The 21,071-nt window shown below is 36.7% G+C and overlaps 1 protein-coding gene across 1 annotated transcript in view; it reads right to left on the bottom strand.

The window, feature by feature from the left end:
• Positions 1 to 9,018, bottom strand: part of LOC107858751 (UDP-glycosyltransferase 83A1) — a 36,141-nt gene extending 27,123 nt beyond the window's left edge. The window contains exon 1 of the mRNA XM_016703523.2: positions 8,107 to 9,018. Coding sequence (XP_016559009.2) covers positions 8,107 to 8,584 — 478 coding nt within the window. The 5' untranslated portion in view covers positions 8,585 to 9,018. The remainder of the gene's footprint in view (positions 1 to 8,106) is intronic.
• Between the last annotated feature and the right edge of the window lie 12,053 nt (positions 9,019 to 21,071).

Genomic DNA, 21,071 nt, shown 5'->3' with positions numbered 1-21,071 from the left:
GAATAGGCGAATATAAGTTCGGGTAGGCAAATTTCTTATGAATAATTGTTTTCATTGAATGTTTGAAAAATGGAATATTGGTTGAATGTTTGCTAGTTTATCGCGTTTGGATTAAATGTACTATTCGGTCGGGGAATGCCCCGAGGTACTTGTGTTTATTGACCAGAGAATGCCCCATGTATTTTGTACTCGGAGGATGTTCGCGATGAAGGCTCGGGACAGTGGATCAAGAATTGGAGCGTAGTTTAGGATTAGTGTAGGTTAGCGTAGGTTTACTTTCAGTACCTTTTTTATTTCGGGTTGTAATAATTGGACTGGACATTATATTTTGGATTATTTTGTTTTTGTTTGCTTTAGTGATTGTTTTTGCGTGCTTTGTGTGGTTTATGCATTTGTAATGTCGATTTAGCCAATACGCTCTGCCAAGCGACCGTGGTTAAACCACGGGATCGAGGGGTGCCTAACACCTTCCCCTCAGTCAACAGAATTCCTTAGCCAGAATCTCTGTTCGCAAACCAATATTAAAGAGTCAAAACCATTTTGAAAAGGATATCCATGGGTGACTTGGCACACCCGATTTATGCCAAGTGGCGACTCTGAGTTTTGAATATAAAAAGTTCTTTTCGAAATGAATTTTCATCTTTTGTCACTTTAATAATTAAAACCATTTCAAACCATGAAATTAATCTTTTGTAGTACGAAAAAAGGGGTGTGACAATATTTTCTCTGAGAAATGAAGATTTCATTAGTAGCTTGATAATCTCCATTCCCATAAACTAATTCATTTCACCCAAATCTGACATCTCAAACTTGGTCTCTATTTCTTTCTTGAATTATTCACCATAGCTTTATTACTTTCAATTACCAGAAGATTATCAACATAGAGTGATACCGCAAGCACATCTCCACTTTTAGCCTTCTTCACATATAAAGTGGCTTTATTTACACTTCTGTTGAAACCACAATGAATGAGATGATCATCAATCTTACTGTACCAAGCTCGAGGAGCCTATTTCAATTCATACAATGCCTTATGTAGTCTGTAAACTTTATCCTCCATTCCTGCAACTTGAAAGCCTTCAGGTTGGTCGACATAAATTTGTTCCTGCAACGGCCTATTTAAGAATATCAACCTCACATCCAGATGATACAATTTCTAATTTGATTAAGTTGCCAAAGCAAATAAAAGTCGTATTGTATCATGTCTTGCAATAGGTGCAAATGTGTCTCTATAATCCAGACCTGCAGCTTGCGTGTAACCATTCACAACAAGCCTTGCTTTATATTTATTAAATGAATCATCTGGATTACATTTGGTTCTATAAACCCATTTCACCCATATTATATTTCTGTCTTTGGGTTTGTCAACTAGCTTCCAAGTGTCATTCTTCTCAATCATACCAATCTCCTCCTTCATGGCTTCAATCCAAACTTAATGTTTTGATGTTTCTTGATAGGTATTGGGTTCCAAGATTGAAACATTGCATCTTTCATAAGGGACCTTGTCTTCAAAATTGGAGAATCAAGTGAGGATTCACCATCTGATTCTTCAGCTTCTTCCGGATTTTTAGAGTCAAATAGTTGTGTTTCAAGTAGTGGACCTACATTTTCTTTCTCAATTGCTTCTTATTCCAATTCCAATAAGCATGCTCATCCACTACTACATCTCTTCTGATGGAAATACCTTTTGTTTTCAAGTTGAAAACTCTATAACCTTTGGCCTGTAATGAATACCCAATAAAGATCCCCAATTCACCTTTTGGTTCAAGCTTGCTTCTTCTGACTAAAGAAATATGAAAATAGCATATCGAACCAAAGATTTTTAAGTGCCTGGCAGATGGTCTGTTTCCACTCTATGGCTCAGTAGGATTTTTACCATCCATAGATTTGGTTGGCAGACTATTCAACAAATAAACTGAAGTAGAAACAGCTTCTGTCCAAAAACTTTGCGGTAGTTTCTTTTCAAGCAACAAACATCTAGCTATTTCAACTATCATCCTGTTCTTCCTCTCTAAAACTCCATTCTATTCTGGTGAATAACTTACTATCAGCTTATGATCAATCGTTGCATCTTCACAATACTTATTGAACTCATTTGAGGTGTATTCACCTCCATTATCTGACCTCAAAGCCTTCAGCTTGCAGCCACTCTATCTTTCGGTGAAAGCTTTAAACTTCTTGAAGACAGAAAATACTTGAGACTTGTTACTCCAAAAATACACCCAAGTCATCCTTGTTAAGTCATCAATAAACAACACAAAATATTTATTTTGACCAAGAATGATGTCTCCATAGGTCCACATACATCAGTGTGAACAAGTTCAAGTTTTTTAGTTGCCCTCCAGGTAGCACTTTTAGGAAATGCTTTCCTATAAACCTTACCCACCTGAAATGACACACAAACTTCTTTAGATAGTGCTATCTCAGGTAAATCCTTAGTCTAGCCCTTCTCATACATAGATTTTAAAGTAGCATCGTTAAAATGCCCATGTCTTCTGTGCCACAACCATGAATCGTCCAATCTTACAAAATTAGCACTATCAAACTTTCCATCTACTGGAAAGATCCTATCCACCATTTCTACTTTTTCAATCAAAGTATCATCAGTATCAAAAATCAAACAATATTTTCCCTTAAAAAATAAGGAATAACCTTTAGACATCATTTGGCCAACACTCAATAGTTTACATGCTAAAGAAGGAACATACAACACATCATGTATAAGCTTTGTACCTTTTTAAGTTTGAAAGGCAACTGAACCTTTTTGATAGCATCCAGGCTAGTCCACTTGCATTAAGATTGATGGGCTTCAATGTGAATCAAGAAGATATTTATGATGGAAGAAGAGCCCAAGAATGAGTCCAAGAATTATGGAGAGGAATGGGCAAAGTGATACACATATTTCATGATTCAAGTCCAAGCCCAAAAGGAAGAAGATTAGGCTCATATGGGTTGTGAGTAAATTTAAAAGCTTTTCCTTATTTTCGTAGGGGGGAATTTTTTATATTATCTCTATATCCTTTCCTAGTCCTAGTAGAATTTTATTTATTATTTCTATAATAGTAGATCCTAATCCCATGTTATTTGGGATAGTTTTTTCCTAGTCCTAGTTAGATTTGATAAAGGTAAATCCCAATCCCATGCAAATTGGAATAGGCTTTTTTTCTATATATATGGATAGATTTTGTTATTTTCAGGCAGACAATATTATTATTAATTGAGAGTTTCTCTTATTTACACCTTTGTGTGTGGCTACTTGGGATTTATCTTGCAACCCTATAAGAATGATTCTTTAGGAGGTAAGATTAATTCTTAATTTGATATCTTTGGTTTATATTAAAGTTAATTAAAGAAGGTGATTAGTCTTATACTAATTGTTGTCTTTAGTTTCTTTGAAATAAGGGTCTAGATCACTTTTGATCTAAGTTCTTGAATTGACTCTATTAGTATCATAATTAGTCTTAATCCGTTAATTTTAAATTCTAAAATCAATTAGGGTTCTTAGCACTTAACCTTGAAATTGGGAATTTTATTCTCCAATTTTGCCTATCTTTAATTTCTTTTCTTTAATCTTAGTATTTTTGCTTTCGCATTATTTTCTTGTTTATTAACGTAACCCGATTCTTATCAAGTGGTATCAGAGCGGTTCTATCAAGGTTCCGTTCTTGATAATTCTTGGGAGTTTCATAGTAAAAAAAAATAGGTTGCTTTAGATCAAGAAATTCTAAATTTATTGTGTTTCTTGTTTTCTAACATCAAGAAAGAAAATCAAAAAGGGAAATTGAGAATTTTTTTTTAAAATTGGTCTTTTTTCTTGTCTCACCAAACCTAATTCGTCTGGGAGTTGGTAATTTTTTTTCTCTCTACATCCTACTTCTAAAGGGATTGTTACTAGTAGGGTTAATATATAAATCCTAAAGGAATCAGCCAAAGGTTGTAAGTTGAGTGGGAAAAGACAAGAGGGGTGAGATAAAAAAGGGTCAAATTGAGAGTTTTTGTTTTCTTTAACTTTTGGAGATGTCTCAAAAAGATACTGAAGGACTCAAAACAATGGCATAGCCGAGGCACTTAGAAGGATTTCTGCTCTACTCGATGCATTAGAGGTCACCCAAAACCCACCTAATCAGGTGAATATAATTGATTAAAGGAGAAGTGTTTTTCATACAAGGTGTGGGATAAAGGATAATATTTGCTCTTTGATTATTGATTTTGAAAGTGATGCTAATGTGATAAGTTCATACGTGGTGGAGAAGTTGAAACTTATATACATCAAACACAATGATTTCGGTGAACTTAAGGTGACTAAGCAATGCATGATTTCTTTCTCCATTGGAAGGTACTCTGATAATGTTCTTTGTGATGTAATTCTAATGCAAGATTGTCATATCAAGCTTGGGCATCCCTGGCAGTTTGATAGGAATGTAATTTATGATAGGGGAAGAATAGAGTTTCTCTTGAGTTAAACAAAAGAAAATATAAACTTGTACCTTTAACTCCATCCCAACTTTATGAATATCACAAACGTGTGAAAGAAGCAATGAAAATTTTTTAGAGAGAAAAGAATGATAAGGGTAAGGGGGTGCATGTTGATATTTCAAGAAAGGAAAGAAGAAGGGTTGTGTTATGTGAAGAGAATGAGATGTCAAGTGAGGCCAAGATAAAAGAAAGGAGAGATGATCATGAGAGTAATAAAGAGAAGGATAATAATGAGGTAGAGAAAGAGAACCAAGGGAGTTTGAGTGAGGTTATTTCTTATTCTAACTTTAACCTTCCTACTTCTTCTTTTAGTTGCTTTGATTCACTTATAGGTACTCACGAAAAAGTTTGCATTGAAAAACCTTCATTGGTTGAACTTAATACTTCATTGGATGAACTTAATACTAAGGTGGTTGAAACTATATGTCCCATTGAGCAGTGTTTGTTCATAAGAAGGATATAAGTAAAGAGAATTATTTTGGACTTGTCCAAGATGAGACTTATGACAAGAAGTCCAACAAGGCAAATATAGATCTAACGCCAATGAGCAAGAAAAATGAGGTGATATTATTCCTTTGCTACATAAGACCAAATTAAGGCATAACTCCTCAAGTCTTGGTGATTGTAAGGTTAAAAAAATATTTGCTACTAGTGATGAGGAAATCCATGACTATTATGATACAAGTGATCAAATGCCCATTGTTGAACCTATTCATGATTCCTTGTTGGTGAATTTGACCAGCTACTTAGAATTTAATGGAGATTGTATTTTGAGATTGAAAGGTTCTTCTAACCTTCTTGAAATCTCCCATGCTTATGTGAATAAATATTATGTGAAAAAATCTTTGAGAAGTGTAATTGATGATGCTTGGCTATATCATAAAAGTATTAAATTTGATACATATTTTATGAAGCTTACGACGTCTTTGACAAGCCCAATGGAGTACTTTATTAATAGAGCTAAATTGGAGAGACACATATCACTCCCTACGTCATCTAAACATGAATATTGTTGTGCTCATACAAGGAAGAGAATTTTTTATTGGAATGAGGATGTCCACATGCTTTATAAAGGTGTATTTATACATGAAAGAATTAATTGGGTTAGTGGATGCATGGTCACTATCTTGTTTTGTTCCTACAATTGTTGTTTTCAATTAATGGATGTTGTTTAATATTGTATGTCGTCTTGATTATGCGAGATTCAAATTTGAGGATGAATTATTTTCAAGAAGAGGGGAATGATAGCATCCAGGCTGGTCCACTTGCATTAAGATTGATGGGCTTCAATGTGAATCAAAAAAATGTTTATGATGGAAGAAGAGCCCAAGAACGAGTCCATGAATTATGGAGAGGAATGGGCAAAGTGCTACACATATTTCATGATTCAAGTCCAAGCCCAAAAGGAAGAAGATTAGGCCCATATGGGTTGTGAGTAAATTTGGAAGCTTTTCCTTATTTTCATAGGGGAGAATTTTTAATATTATTTTTATATGCTTTTCTAGTCCTAGTAGGATTTGATAAAGGTAGATCCCAATCCCATGCTATTTAGGATAGGTTTTTTTTTCCTATAAATAGCATAGGTTTTTTTTTCCCTATATATAGGGATGGATTTTGTTATTTTCAGGAATACAATATTATTATTAATTGAGAGTTTCTCTTATTTACACCTTTGGGTGTGACTACTTGGGATTTATCTTGCAACCCTATAAGAACGATTCTTTAGGAGGTAAAATTAATTCTTAATTTGATATCTTTGATTTCTATTAAAGTTAATTAAAGAAGGTGATTAGTCTTATACTAATTGTTGTCTTTAGTTTCTTTGAAATGGGGGTCTAGATCACTTTTGATCTAAGTTCTTGATTTGACTCTATTAGTATCATAATTAGTCTTAATCCGCTAATTTTGAATAGTAAGAGTAATTAGGGTTCTTAGCACTTAACCTCGAAATTGGAGATTTTATTCTCCTATTTTGCGTATCTTTAATTTCTTGCCTTTAATCTTAGTATTTTCGTTTCTTCATTATTTTCTTGTTTATTAACGTAACTCAATTCTTATCACTTTTTCATGTGTTTCTAGTGTTGCACCATTTCCCATCCTAACTTTAGCTTTAAGTGACTTGTCAAGTGTGTGAAACATGAGCATTATATGACATGTGACTTGTGCATCCACTGTCTAGGAACCATTTGGATTGGTTGGTTGTGTTTTCTTCATGAGTAGCCATAAACAAGTTTTCTTCCTTTTCTGACTCTTCAGTGAAATTTGCCTGCTGAACATGTTGTTGTGGTTGATTCTGCTTGGCCCTGCAATTCTTCTCAATATGACCCATTTTTCTACAAAATCTGCACTAAATTGATGGTTTCCCTTTGAACCAACAATCCTTTTCTTAATGGTTGGTTCTTTTATAGTGGATGCAAGGTGGAAAATTTTCTTTCTGTGAAGATTCCGTCCATGTCCTTCTCTTTACTGTGTTATCTCCTTTCATCCTCCTATTATCCTTCACAGGTTACTTGCCTTTGTACTTTGCTTGAAATGTCACTTCTTCTACTTCTTCATCTCTTTTACTTGTTCTTTGTTCTTGGGCTTGCAACTTGCTAATCAGCTTTGCGATGGATAAAGTCTTCAAATCATAAGATTCCTCTACTGCTGAATCTTGGACTCGAACCTTGCTGGTAAGCTTATCATCATCTTCTCCACCACCTTTGAATCTGTAAAAGTTTCACTAAATAATCTTATCTTGTTTACAATTTCCAGAAGTTTGGCAGAGTACTCCTTCACAATATCTTCTTCTTTCATCCTTAACATCTCAAATTCTCTTTTGAGAGTTAAGATTTTGACAGATTTCACTCTGTCACTTCTATCGAACTCCTCTTTTAGATTCTCTCATACTTATTTGGGTGTTTCACAAGCCATTATTCTTGTGAAAATCACATCTGAAAGTGCTGAATGAAGACAAGTGAGGGCCTTTGGTTTCTTGGACTTTCCATCTTCATAATTCTTCATTTGTGCAACAGTTAGATTTGGTACCAGTGGAGGGGGATCATTTTCACTTTCAACTGCTTCTCATAAACTAAGAACTTTGAGATAAGCCTTCATCTTTATCACCCATATGTGATAATTTTCTCCTGTAAACATAGGAGGGGTTGCACCCAAGAAGCTGTTGGATGCCATTGTTACAATTGTTCAGCTCTCTCGGTTTAGAAGAACAAAAAAAAACTTATCTTTAAACTTTCACAAATCCCTCAAGAAGATTGGCTCTTGATACCACTGTTAGAATTTGGAGCTTAAGAGAAGGAGAAGATAAAGTTCAGCAGTAGCTTTTCATTCATACATACATACATAGATAGTCAACATCATACAAAAGACTACACTTATAGCTACATGATTCTTACAAGACACACTTCATAAGTCTTGCAAGACACACTTCACAAAATAAGGACTACCATTTAATTTTTAAAAAAAAAAAAACTAAACATAATATTTAAAAGAAAAATCTCATATTCTAATAAGGCCTTATGTACATATCACATGTTAAACTACATTGATAGAGTAAAAAATCTTTTCATGGTCTGTAATATGAGTATATGATTTATCCGAACATAAACACATAAATTAGTAGAAAGTACTTACCATCATTGTCAATTATGCCATCATCAATCAACTCTGGAATGTTAAAACCCAGTAACAAATTAGCAGCTGCAGCAGTTATGAAGGTTGCTCTCTTAATTCTCATTTTTTCTGCAAGTTCCATAGCCCATCCAAAGCACAGATCAGCAATAACACAACTAATTTGATCAACCTCAGATGTATTGTTTTCTTGAATTAACTTCTCAATTTTCCGAGGCATGACTTTAAAGATTGCTTCAAATATGCTACCAGGCACATTTTTATCCCCTGATTCTGATTCATCTAAAACTGAAATCAGATGAATCTGATCATGCAAACTATTTTTTCCTGATAAAGAATTTAGTATACACATGTGAGAGGACTCTGAGATGGCAAAAGTGATCTTGAAGCCATATTTGGCTAAGGATTGAGCTAGCTGCATAAAGGGGATAACATGGCCTTGTACTGGATATGGTATCATCAGTATGTGTAGTTTGCCCATTCTTGTTTCTTAATCTTTGATGTTCAAATGATAACTTTCAGGGTTACATTTTGGTGGACAGAGTTGTAAATTTATATGGTCATAGGATTATGGGAAACGGTCCAAATTGAAGCAAAGGAAATAACAAGTAATGCTTAAATCGACGAATAAGAAGGTAGGAGAGTAGTACTATAATTATCATATAGTATATCATATCATACAAGTTAAATCCAATAATTGTCCAATAGCTTTGGTGTTTTGTGTGTGGCAATGAAGTTTGCGGAATATTATACCATTTCTGTTACATCAGACCACAAAAAAATTCACTATTTAAAAATCAAGTTTGTCTTGTTTGGGCCAACTTAATAGTGAAGTCCAAACGGAGTAACGACAGCTTTACCATTCATAAACTAAGACATAGTATCCAAAAAAATGGCCAGCTGACATAGATAAGAAACCAAGAAAAATATTGTTAACTGTTAAGTTAATGACATCAAAGGGATATTAGGTGAAATTGAGATACGTATAAAATATGATGAAATAGAGCCACTTGAGGTTTCCTTTGAAATGAGGTAATCTAAAAGTGCCACTATGAAGATGTTTCGGGAGTTACAGAGGAAATTTCAAGCTTATATTAATCATGGGTTTAGAGATCAATATTCAAAGTATGTGAATTCAATACCATGAAATGGGATTTTAAAGTTAATGGACGGAGAGATGGTTAATCAAACCCTTAAATTATGATCAGGAATTTCTCAGAAATTAAATTATGATGGAAAAGATGTACTTCAAAGTACTCTTTCGGTAAATTATTTTCGTGTTCACTTTTTCATCTAAAGGGAAAGTCGTTTGGTCCACATATGGATTGTCTATCCAATGAATGATAACGTGAGGATAGTGGATAATAACGTACGTAAAGACTGTTGCACGCATGGGCAATGCTTACTTTAGAGTTTTTTTTATTTTTATATATCCTTATCTTGCTAATACACCCGTGTTACAGTGATTTCTCATCTTATTTCACACAAAATAATACGTAACTAAATTTCTGCAAATATGACTATTATGTTAATGACCTTTATAGCTTATATCAGATCTTGATGAGAAATAAAGGCACTGCTGAAGAAGGACCTACTTTCAGTGCTAGTTTTGAGTTGTATATGAAGCAGAGAATATGTGTTTTGCAGCCCAAAAAATAATAAAGATGACTCCTCAGAGTAAAACAACCAATTACATAAATAACCCCAGCATCAGCTTTTTCTTTTATTCTCATCGCCTGATGCATGCAGGAATTCAAAATCTCTGATATGAGGTATGATGTATTATAGTTACAACGTAACATCACTTATATGACAGAATCCGAATAAGAACATGCAAGTTTCTTAATTTTGTAACATTATTGCCTCAGCCATAATTGTCTAATAGCTTTGGTGTTTTGTGGGTGACAATGAAGTTGAGGAATCTTATACGACTTTTGTTATACCAAACTACTAAAAACAATTTCACTATTTAATTTTGTAATAATAAATTCGTAAAAATGGCCCAGCTGACATAGACTAGAAACCAAGAACAATATTTGTTATGTCAATGAAATCTGTTAGAGTTGTGACCCGAATTTTGGTTAATAGACCTTTATGTTTTTGGGCCTAGGACCTATTTGTACGCACGTAATATATAAGTGCGATTTAGTGGGTTATTTTCTTATTCAGAAAATTCCGTCTTCTCCACATTGTACTCTCTTTCCATTATAGTGAAACCTCCTATGCCTCTGCCCGTGGTTTTTTCTGCAAGAATTTTCACGTAAATCTGTGTGTTGTTCTTATTTTCTTTTACTTGTGGTTTTCTTATTCTTTTCGAATCCTAACAAACTGGTATCAGAGCTTGGTTAACTGTTTTCTCGAAGATGGCAACCATGAAGTATGATATTCTGTTGTTGGATCGCAACATCAGATTTTTGTTATGGCAGGTTAAGATACGGGTTGTGCTCGCGCAGATGGATTTGGAAGATGCTCTATTAGGGTTTAATAAGATGCCCTCATCGTGGACGGACAAGGACAAACGGCGTAAGGATCGAAAGGCTCTATCTTAGATCCATCTTCATTTATCCAATCAGATTCTACAGGATGTTTTGAAGGAGACCACTGCCGCTGCATTGTGGTTGCAACTGGAATCTTTATGCATGATGAAAATCCTAACAAGTAAGTTGCATCTCAAACAACGACTTTATTCCCATCGTATGTCTAAGGGTGCGTCTTTGGAAGATCACCTATCTGCCTTTAAAGAAATTGCCTCTGATTTAGAGACTCTGGAGGTTAAGTACGATGAGGAAGATTTAGGGTTGATTTTGTTGTGTTCGCTGCCTGTATCATACACGACCTTTAGGGATACGATTTTACATAGTCGTGATACCCTGACGACTAATGAAGTCTATGGTGCATTATTCTCTAAGGAGAAGATGAAGCATCTTATGAATGAGTCGGAGACTCAAGGAGATGGTCTCATTGTTCGAGGAGGAAGGACTCGTGAGAGGAATTCTGGGGTTGATGACAGGAATAGGTTAAAATCCAGAAATAAAAACAAAACCTGTAACTACTGCAAGAAGAAGAGCCATATCAAATCCGAGTGTTGGAAGTTACATAATAGAGAGAAAAGAGAAGCTCCAAAACTGAAGGAAAACCAATCAGAGAAGTCCGGTAAAGCCAGTTTTATTGAAGATGGCGGTAGTGATACAGAACTCTTGGTAGTTTTTTATGGTAACTCCAAACCCTGTGAGGATTGGATTCTTGATTCAGCTTGCACGTTTCATATGTGTCATGATAATCGGGATTGGTTTACAACATATAAAATAGTCTCTAAAGGTGCTGTGTTAATGGGAAATAACACACCTTGTAAAATAGCTGGTATTAGAACAATCAGGATCAAGATATTTGATGGGGTTGTGAGGACACTTGGTGATGTGCGGTATGTCCCAGACCTGAAGATAAATCTTATTTCCTTGAGTACCCTTGATTCAAACGGTTATAGGTACACTGGTGAAGGTGGAGTCCTGAAGGTTACTAAAGATGCTCTTGTTATAATGAAAGGACAGACAAAGTCTACAAATTTATATCAAGGCTCTACTATTACAGGTGATGCAGTTGCTTCTACCTCCTCTCTATCAGAAAGTGATATTGCTAAACTTTGGCATTGCGCCTAGGGCATATAAGTGAAAACGGGATGGCTGAACTAAGTAGGAAAGGACTTCTTGATAGGCAGAGTATTACCAAATTGGAGTTTTATGAGCACTGCATTTTCGAAAAGCAGAAGATAGTTAGATTCACTAAAGGCATCCACTCAACTAAGGGCACACTTGATTACATTCATTCTGATATCTGGGGTCCTGCTAGAGTACCTTCTAGAGGAGGCGCTAATTACTTGTTGACTATTCTTGATGACTATTCCAAAAAAGTTTGGGTGTTCTTTCTGAAGCAAAAGAATGATGTGTTGCCTACTTTCAAGGAGTGGAAGACTATGATTGAAAAGCAGACAGGGAAGTAGGTAAAATGCCTTTGGACCAATAATGGTTTAAAGTTCTGTTCTAATGAATTTAATGCTTTGTGCAAGTCAGAAGGAATTATGAGGCACTTGACAGTTCGTCATACTCCGTAATAGAATGGTGTGGCTGAACGAATGAATAGGGCTATAATGGAGAAGGTGAGTTGTATGATCTCTAATGCTAGTTTACCCAAGTCTTTTTGGGCTGAAGCTGCTTCAACAACTTGCCTTCTTATTAACCCGTCTCCCTCAGTCGCGATTAAAAAAAAAAGACTCCACAAGAAGTATGGTTTGGTACTCCTGCTAGTTATTCTGATTTGACGATATTTGGATGTCCTGCGTATGCTCATATTGATAATGGAAAGTTGGATCCTAGATCTGTCAAGTACTTATTTATGGGTTATAAGCCTGGTGTTAAAGGTTATAAGCTTTGATTTCCAGAAAGCAGAAAGGTTATAATTAGCAGGGATATTGTATTTGATGAAACTTACCATGCTTCGGGCTCCCTCTGAATCTAGTGTTTCACCCCAGATAAGCTTAGTGACATAAATCAGCAAAAGTTAAGCACCCATGTTGAATTGTAGATTGGAGCAGAGTCTACACCCGTGCCTATTTCTCAGTCTAGCCCAGAGATACAGAGTGGTACTATTTCTTCTTCACTACCAGTGATGCCATAATATTATATCAGGCCTAGAAGAGATATTAAACCTCTTTAAAAGTATGTTGAAGCTGAATTGGTTGCTTATGAATTGAGTGTAGCAGAAGGTATTGATTCCGGTGAAGATCCTTCTTCTTACTCAGAGGCATTTAGTTATGATGACTCCAGTCGATGGATGATTGCTATGCAGGAGAAGATGGAATCACTTTATAAGAATGGAACATGAGATCTGGTGAGATTGTCTAAAGATAAGAAAGTTATCCGTTGCAAATGGGTATTCAAAAATAATGAAGGAACATCAGGATTTGAAGATACTAGGTACAAAGCAAGACTAGTTGCTAAAGGTTATAGTCAGGTTTCAGGTATTGACTTCACAGATATGTTTTCTCCATTTGTAAAGCATAGTTTGATTCGACCATTGCTTGGTATTATGGACATACATAATCTTGAGCTTGGGCAGTTGGATGTCAAAACTCCATTCTTATATGGAGAACTTGAGGAGGACATCTATATGCAGCAACCAGAGGGTTTTGTAGTCTCAGGAAAGGAGGACTATGTATGTGTAATACCCCATACTTTTTCCTAGCTAATTCCATCTCAAGAATGTCTAGTATTATCTTCTAAATTGAATGATGATTATTCCATGAGGAATTTTCAAGACTTTCACTTTTTGTCATGTGGGAAACTCAATAAGCTTTCCATCGATATAAGATTCACCCAAATTCGATAACTGGATCAGAAGTTACAACTATTTCAAGTTCCCATTGTAAAACAGCGCCATATTAATCAGTGGCGCGCCGCGCCACAAGAGGAAATGGAATTTGGAAAATTTCAGTAGGGGTCCACGATTATGGCGCATTATGCCAGGGCCCAAATTCAAAATTTTCCATTTTCTAGTGTCTCAATGCGATTTCCCCCACGTCACGCCAAAGTTCCAAGTCACAAAGGAAGTGGCAATGTGATGGCCCCGTGTTATGCCATCCCTCAATTTCCCAATTGTCAAATCCAGTGACACGGCGCGATAGCGCCGCGTTGCGCTAAAGGTACAGTTCAGAAATTTTTTTTGCAATTTTAAAAGACGCATCCAAGGGTTAAAAGGGTCAATTTCCTACCCCCATTCAAACCCAATAGCACATGATTTAGCTATTCTTCACACAAAGTATACTAGTTTCTCTTAGTTTCTCTCAAGAAAAAGCTAGGGTTTCTATTGAGGATTCAAATTCAAGAAGGTTTCACCGTCAATCCTCATGAAATCACGAACTAAGGTATGCATAGTGTTCATTCATGGACTCCTTTCATCCATGAAGCCCAAGAATCCTTTTTCTAAATTCATGTTTATGGATTTTCTTATGAATTTCATAATTGGGCTGCTCTTGTTCATGTGGATAATGAGAAATTAAATTCTAATCCATGTTGGGTGATAAATTCTATGTGGGTTAAATTATTATAGATATAGATTCATGCAAACCTATGACTAAACCCTTGAATGATGAAATTAGAATTGAACCATAATGTTTATTTATTATACAATGATGTTTACATATACTATGCCTACAATCTGTTTGATTAAATGCCTAAATTAAGGAAAAGTGCCTAAATAGCATGATACCATGAAATCCCCATGTATGTACAAGTTTATGCCTATCACACATTTGATGAAATGCTTCTATAAATGTGGTATGGACTATGGTGTTAGTTATATGTTCAAGTAAGTTATTCTTGGTCAGTTTCCTTCCATCGAGTCTTGGGGTACTTGTACCCGTAACATTAGTTGTGTGCCTAGAGCCAATGTCATGTTTTCACATTACTCTCAGTCAAGCTATAAATCCTTAGACTTCAGACAGTCTTATGAATCAGGAAATCTCCATGATCTCATGAACTCAGTCAGTTGTCAAATATCAGTAGTATTTCATCATTAATGGAATACAGTGACTCAGCCCATGTTTAGTTCAGTTAAATTATGTTCAGTGTATATTCAGATGGGAGTAGAAATTAGCACCGAGTGAACCCAAGGATGGGGACATGCACTATCAGATGAGGGTTTTATCCTTATAAGTCATCCTTGTATTCCAAAACTATGTAGCCAGCATAGGTTGAGACATCAACACTGTCCAATGAGGGTTGATGAGGTGGCTAAGCACTGTCAGATAAGGGCCTCACCGTTCTTGTATAGGGGACACTATCAGATGAGGGTCGCCCACAGCTTGTCCTTACCAGTGGTGCGATATTGACACCCTTCCAATTGGAGTTATAGATTGGACCCCAACTACTTCCCACAGTTTCATGTTACAGAATCAGGACTATCAGATATAGTCAATCAGTCTCAGTAATAGATCCCATATAGTTCTTCAAATTTTAGGACTGGCAGATACAATCAACTTAGATACAGTACGAAACTCAAATAGTTCCATCAGATTCAGGACTGTCATATGCAGTCACTCATGTTATCAGTTATATTCAATTCATTAATCATGTTATCATAGTACTAGTGTCAGTTGTTATGTCTCATGCATATATTCTCACGCTCATGATAGTTAGTCAGTTATTATTATTGTTCATACGTATAAATCCCATGCATTCAGCCTACCTCACATGCATACCAGTACATTCAAAGTACTAATGCATTGCGCTATGGTGTCTTATACCATAGGTTTAGAGACACCAACTCCAGAGCAACAGTAGATTCCAGATATCCGTAGACAGGGTTAGAAGTGAGTCCTCATCTTTTGAGGATATGATTATTTCTCTATTATCTCATTAATCAGTTTATTAGTTGGAGTTAGTTGGGGACATGTCCTATCAACTCCTTACTTAGACAGTTCAGTCAGTTAGAGGCTTTCTAGACTATCATGTTTCAGACTTTAGTATGTTCAGTTTTGTTTTGGGTATTCTATTACCCCACACAGATGTTATATCATTCATATCATGTTCTGTATTAAACCTTATGGCCTTTCAGTGCATTTTCATATTATGTAGTGTACAGGTATAGATATCAGTCATGGGTTAGCTTGTGGTCCTTTGGGGTCTTGGGTATTGTGTAGCATTTGAACACCAGGCTCGGGGCATTACAAACTTGGTATTAGAGCCTAAGATTCAATAGTCCTAGAAAGTCTGAAAGCCGCATCTAGTAGAATCTTGTACATGGGTGTATTGTGCACCACATTTATGTGCAAGAGGCTATAAGATATTTTAGGAACAGTCTCCCTTATTTCGGTATTCATGTCGTGACCGTGAGCATAATCTCAAGTCAATCTCTTAATCTAATTTGTTTCTCTCTTTTTTCTACAGAACATGCCTCCTAAAAGAAGAAACGGAAATCAGTCAGCCCCTTAGCTCGAAGATCCTTTGGGCGATCATGTTTCTCATGCGGAGTTCAGGGACACATTCACTACTCTTGCTCAGTCATTTGTCGCTCAAAATGATGGCCAGCAATTATTCCGGCCAACTCAGTGGCTAATTCAGCCGCAGCTAAGATTTGGGACTTCACCCGAATAAATCCTACATCCTTCCTCGGGTCTAAGATAGATAAGGACCCTCAGAAATATTGATCGAGTTCAGAAAGTGACAGATATCATGGGGGTGACTACTATTGAGAGTGCTAAGCTAGTTGCATATCAGTTACAGGATGTGGCTCATACTTAGTTCGAATAGTAAAAGTTAGAGAGGTCAGATGATGCAGGTCCTATAGAGTGGGAGGAGTTTGTCACTGCATTCTTAGACAGATTTTTCCCCAAGAGCTTAGAGAGGCTAAGGTGCTAGAATTCATCAACATCAGGCAGGGCAATATGACGATTAAAGAGTATTCTCTTAAGTTTACTCAATTATCCAGATATACCTCCCATGTGGTTGCAGACAGCAGAGCCAAGATGAGTAAGTTCGCTTTAGAGGTAAATAATAGCATGGTAAATAAGAGTAGATCTGCCATACTGAATAGTGATATGACCTTAGCCAGGCTTATGACTCATGCTCAGTAGATAGAGGAGCAGAAGATTAAGCAGAGGGAGAAGCAGAATAAGAGAGCGAAGATAGGTAGCTTTAATTTTAGTCAACCTAAGTTAGAGTAAGGCAATCCTTGTCAGATTCATCCTAAGTCATTAGTTCCAGCTCCTTCTTGAGGCCAGTGCTATAGTTCCTAAGTTCAGAGAGGGTAACAGAGATAAAGTGCCAGGCTCTAGGTCTTAGGGCAGTGTTAGAAATGCCTGAACTAATCCCCTTTGTCAAACTTTTGGTAAGAACCACAAGGGTGCTTGCAGAGATGGTAGCAATGTCTGTTTCAGTTATGGCAAGCCAGGCTATAAATTCAAAGACTGCCCTCAGTCAGGTTTCAGTTCGGTCGTCTGAATCAGCAGAGTGCCACCACCATGCTACTAGTGGGCAATGCCCAAATTGTCTTTATGCTCTTCAGTCCCGACAGGATCAAGAAAATTCTCCTGATGTAGTTACTGGTACATTATAGATCTTTCATGTGCATGTTTACACTTTGCTAGATCCAGGAGCTTCTTTGTCTTTTGTTACTCTCTACATAGCAGGCGATTTTGGAATCAGTCCCGAAATCCTAGTAGAGCCCTTTTCAGTCTCTACCCCAGTGGGTAAAACCATAATAACCCGGCGGGTATACAGGAACTGCTCGATTATGATATTTCAGAAAGTCACTTCAGTAGACTTAGTCGAATTAGAAATGGCTGATTTTCATGTCATTCTCGGCATGGATTGGCTTCATTCCTACTATGCCACAGTCGATTGCAAAAATATAATAGTCCAGTTTCAGTTTCTGAATGAATCCGTCCTTGAGTGGAAGGGTAGTACTTCAGCGTTTAGAGGTCAGCTTATTTTCTGCTTTCGAGCACAAAAAATAATATCTAAAGGATGTGTCTATCATCTTTTTCGAGTTAAGGACACTAGTTCCAAAACTACCAGCCTTGAATCAGTCCCAGTTATAGGTGAATATTTAGATATCTTTTTCAAAGATCTTCCAGGAATTCCTCCCAAAAGGGAAATAGACTTTGGTACTGATCTTCTTCCAAATACTCAGCCTACATCTATTTCGCCATACAGAATGGCACTAGCAGAACTCAAAGAACTGAAAAAACAATTTAAGGATCTCTTAGATAAGAGATTCTTCAGGCCCAGCATTTCCCTGTGGGGCGCTCCAGTATTATTTGTATGCAAGAAAGACGATTCTCTTAGGATGTGTATAGACTACCATCAACTTAATAAGGTCATGGTCAAGAACAATATCCTCTTCCTAGAATCGATGACTTATTTGATCAACTTCAGGGTGCCAGTTATTTCTCTAAGATAGACCTTAGATCCGGCTATCATCAGCTTAGAGTTAGAGAATGTGACATTTCAAAAATAGCTTTTTGTACTCGGTATGGTCATTTTAAATTTTTAGTTATGTCCTTTGGTCTTACCAATTCCCCAGCAGCTTTTATAGACTTGACGAACCATGTGTTCAAGCAGTACTTGGACATATTTGTCATAGTCTTTATAAATGATATTCTAGTCTATACCCACAGTGAGCGTGATCATGCAGACCATCTCAGAACAGTACTTCAGACTCTCAGAGATAATCAGCTATTCGCCAAATTTAGTAAGTGCGAATTTTGGCTAAGGTCAGTAGCATTCCTTGGTCATATTATTTCTGGTAATGACATTAAAGTTGATCCTCAAAAGACTAAAACATTAAGAAACTGGTCTAGACCTATCTCTCCATCAGATATCAGAAGTTTCTTGGGTTTGTCTGGCTATTACTAATGGTTTGTTGAGGGATTTCCTTCTATTGCATCCCCTATTTCTAGATTGAATCATAAGAAAGTCAAGTTTCAGTGGTCAGATCCTTACGAGAAGAGTTTTCAGGAGTTGAAGATTCGACTTACCTCAGCTCCAATATTAGCTCTACCAAATAGTGCAGATGGTTTTGTAGTGTATTGTGATGCATCCAGAGTAGGTTTGGGTTGTGTCCTCATGTAGCATAGTAAGGTATAGCCTACGCCTCCAGACAGCTTAAGCCCCATGAGAAGAATTATCCTACTCATGATCTTGAGTTAGCAGCCGTAGTCTTTGCCTTGAAGATTTAGAGGCATACCTATACGGTGTTCATGTAGATGTGTTCACTGATCATAAAAGTATTCAGCATGTTTTTTCTCAGAAAGATCTCAATCTTCATCAGAAAAGGTGGTTAGAGCTCTTGAAAGATTACGACATGAGTGTCCTTTATCATCCAGGCAAGGCCAACGTAGCAGCCGACGCTCTCACTAGATCATCCATAGGTAGTATTTATCATGTTGAGGACAATAAGAAGAAGGTAGCTCAGGAAGTCCATCAGCTTGCCAGACTAGGCGTTCGCTTATTCGATACAGAAGAGGGTGATATATGGGTTCAGAGTAGTTTAGAATCATCTCTAGTTTCTGAGGTAAAAGAAAATCAAGATAGAGATCCCAGCCTTGTCAAGTTGAAAGAGTCAGTCCGGGATCAGAAAGTAAAGGTTTTCTCCCAGGGGGGAGATGGTGTCCTTCGTTGTCAGGGTCGTCTCTATGTTCCAGGTGTAGATGACTTAAGGTAGTAAATCCTTTTAGAAGCACATGGTGCACACTATTCTATTCATCCAGGGGCCACAAATATGTACCGCGACTTGTGGAAAATCTATTGGTGGAGTGAGATGAAGAGAGACGTTGCAGAGTTTATAGCTAAGTGCTCTACATATCAGTAGGTTAAGATAGCACATCAGAAGCCTAGTGGGTCCATGCAGAAGTTCAGTATTCCTACTTAGAAGTGGAAAGTTGTGAACATGGACTTTGTGACGGGTTTTCCTTAAACTCGTCATCAGCATGATTCATTCTGGGTCATGGTAGACAGAATAACCAAATCAGCTTATTTTCTTCTAGTTCATACCTCTTATTCAACCGAGGATTACATTAAAATCTACATCAAGGAGTTGGTCAGATTGCACAGTATTCTGTTGTCCATTATCTCAAACAGAGATACTCAGTTCACCTCTCATTTATGAAAAGAATTCCAAAAGGGTCTTGGTACCCAAGTTTATCTTAGTACAGCCTTTTATCGTCAGACAGATGGTCAAGCAGAAAGGACCATTCAGACGTTAAAATATATACAGAGGGCGTGTGCAATCTATTTCAAAGAAAGTTGGGATGACCACTTACCTTTGATTGAGTTTGCATACAACAACAGCTATCATTATAGTATTCAGATGGCTACATTTGAAGCTCTCTATGGTAGGAGATGTAGATGTTTAATTGGTTGGTTCGAAGTAAGTGAGGCCTCAGTCATAGGTCCTGACCAAGAAAATATTCATAGAAAAGATCTTGAGTTTGAGATTGGTGATCATGTCTATCTAAAGATCTCTCCCATGAAGGGAGTAAAGAGATTCAGCAAGAAGGGAAAGCTCAGTCCCCGATATGTTGGTCCCTTCAAGATTCTCAGTCGCTTTGGCAAGGTAGCCTATGAGCTTGAATTTCCTTTAGATCTAGCCTCAGTTCATCCAATCTTTCATGTCTCTTTGCTCAAGAAGTGCATAGGTGACCCATCAGTTGTAGTCCCTATTCAGAGCACTCATATTCAGAACACTCTCTCTTATGAAGTGTAATGCCCCGATTTGATGAACCAAAATGCTACACGGTGCTTATGACCCTGAGGGACCACAAGCTAACCCATGACTGATATCTGTACTTTTACACTGCAAATATACTTGTGGAATGCGAAAAACATGAACAATAGGCCATAAGGTTCAATTGAATAGAATATTTGATAAATAATAACATCTATATAGGGCAACAAATACCCAAAACAACTGAAAGTTGAATCTAAAATTTGAACTAAATCTGAAAGCCTCTAAATACTGTCTGAAATAAGGATTTAAAGGAAAATATCTCCAACTAACTCCATCTAGCAAAACTGAACTGAAATAATAAATAAAATAAAATAATATCGTCCTTGAATAGATGAGGACTCACTGCAACTTTGCGATTGGAATGTTACTGTTGATTTGGAACTCGTGTCTCTAAACCTATGGTGTAGCATGAAAGAAAGAACCATAGCGCAAATGTGTTCGTACGACTGGGAGTACTGAGTATACGAGTGAGGTAGGCTAAATGCAAAAAGGTTTACATGCATGAACAATGCTAACTGACTGACTGATATGAACGTAAGAGTAAAAACATGCATACATAGTAACTAAAATCGTGAATACATGATATCTGAATCTGTATGCTAATACATGGCTTACTGTTATCTAACATGGTTGATACTAAAATTTTGATAACATGGATGAATGTGTCTGACAGTCCTGAATCTGAT

The sequence above is a fragment of the Capsicum annuum genome, chromosome 2 (assembly GCF_002878395.1).
Source record: "Capsicum annuum cultivar UCD-10X-F1 chromosome 2, UCD10Xv1.1, whole genome shotgun sequence".
Lineage (NCBI taxonomy): Eukaryota > Viridiplantae > Streptophyta > Magnoliopsida > Solanales > Solanaceae > Capsicum > Capsicum annuum.
This window is presented reverse-complemented; position numbering and strand designations above follow the sequence as displayed.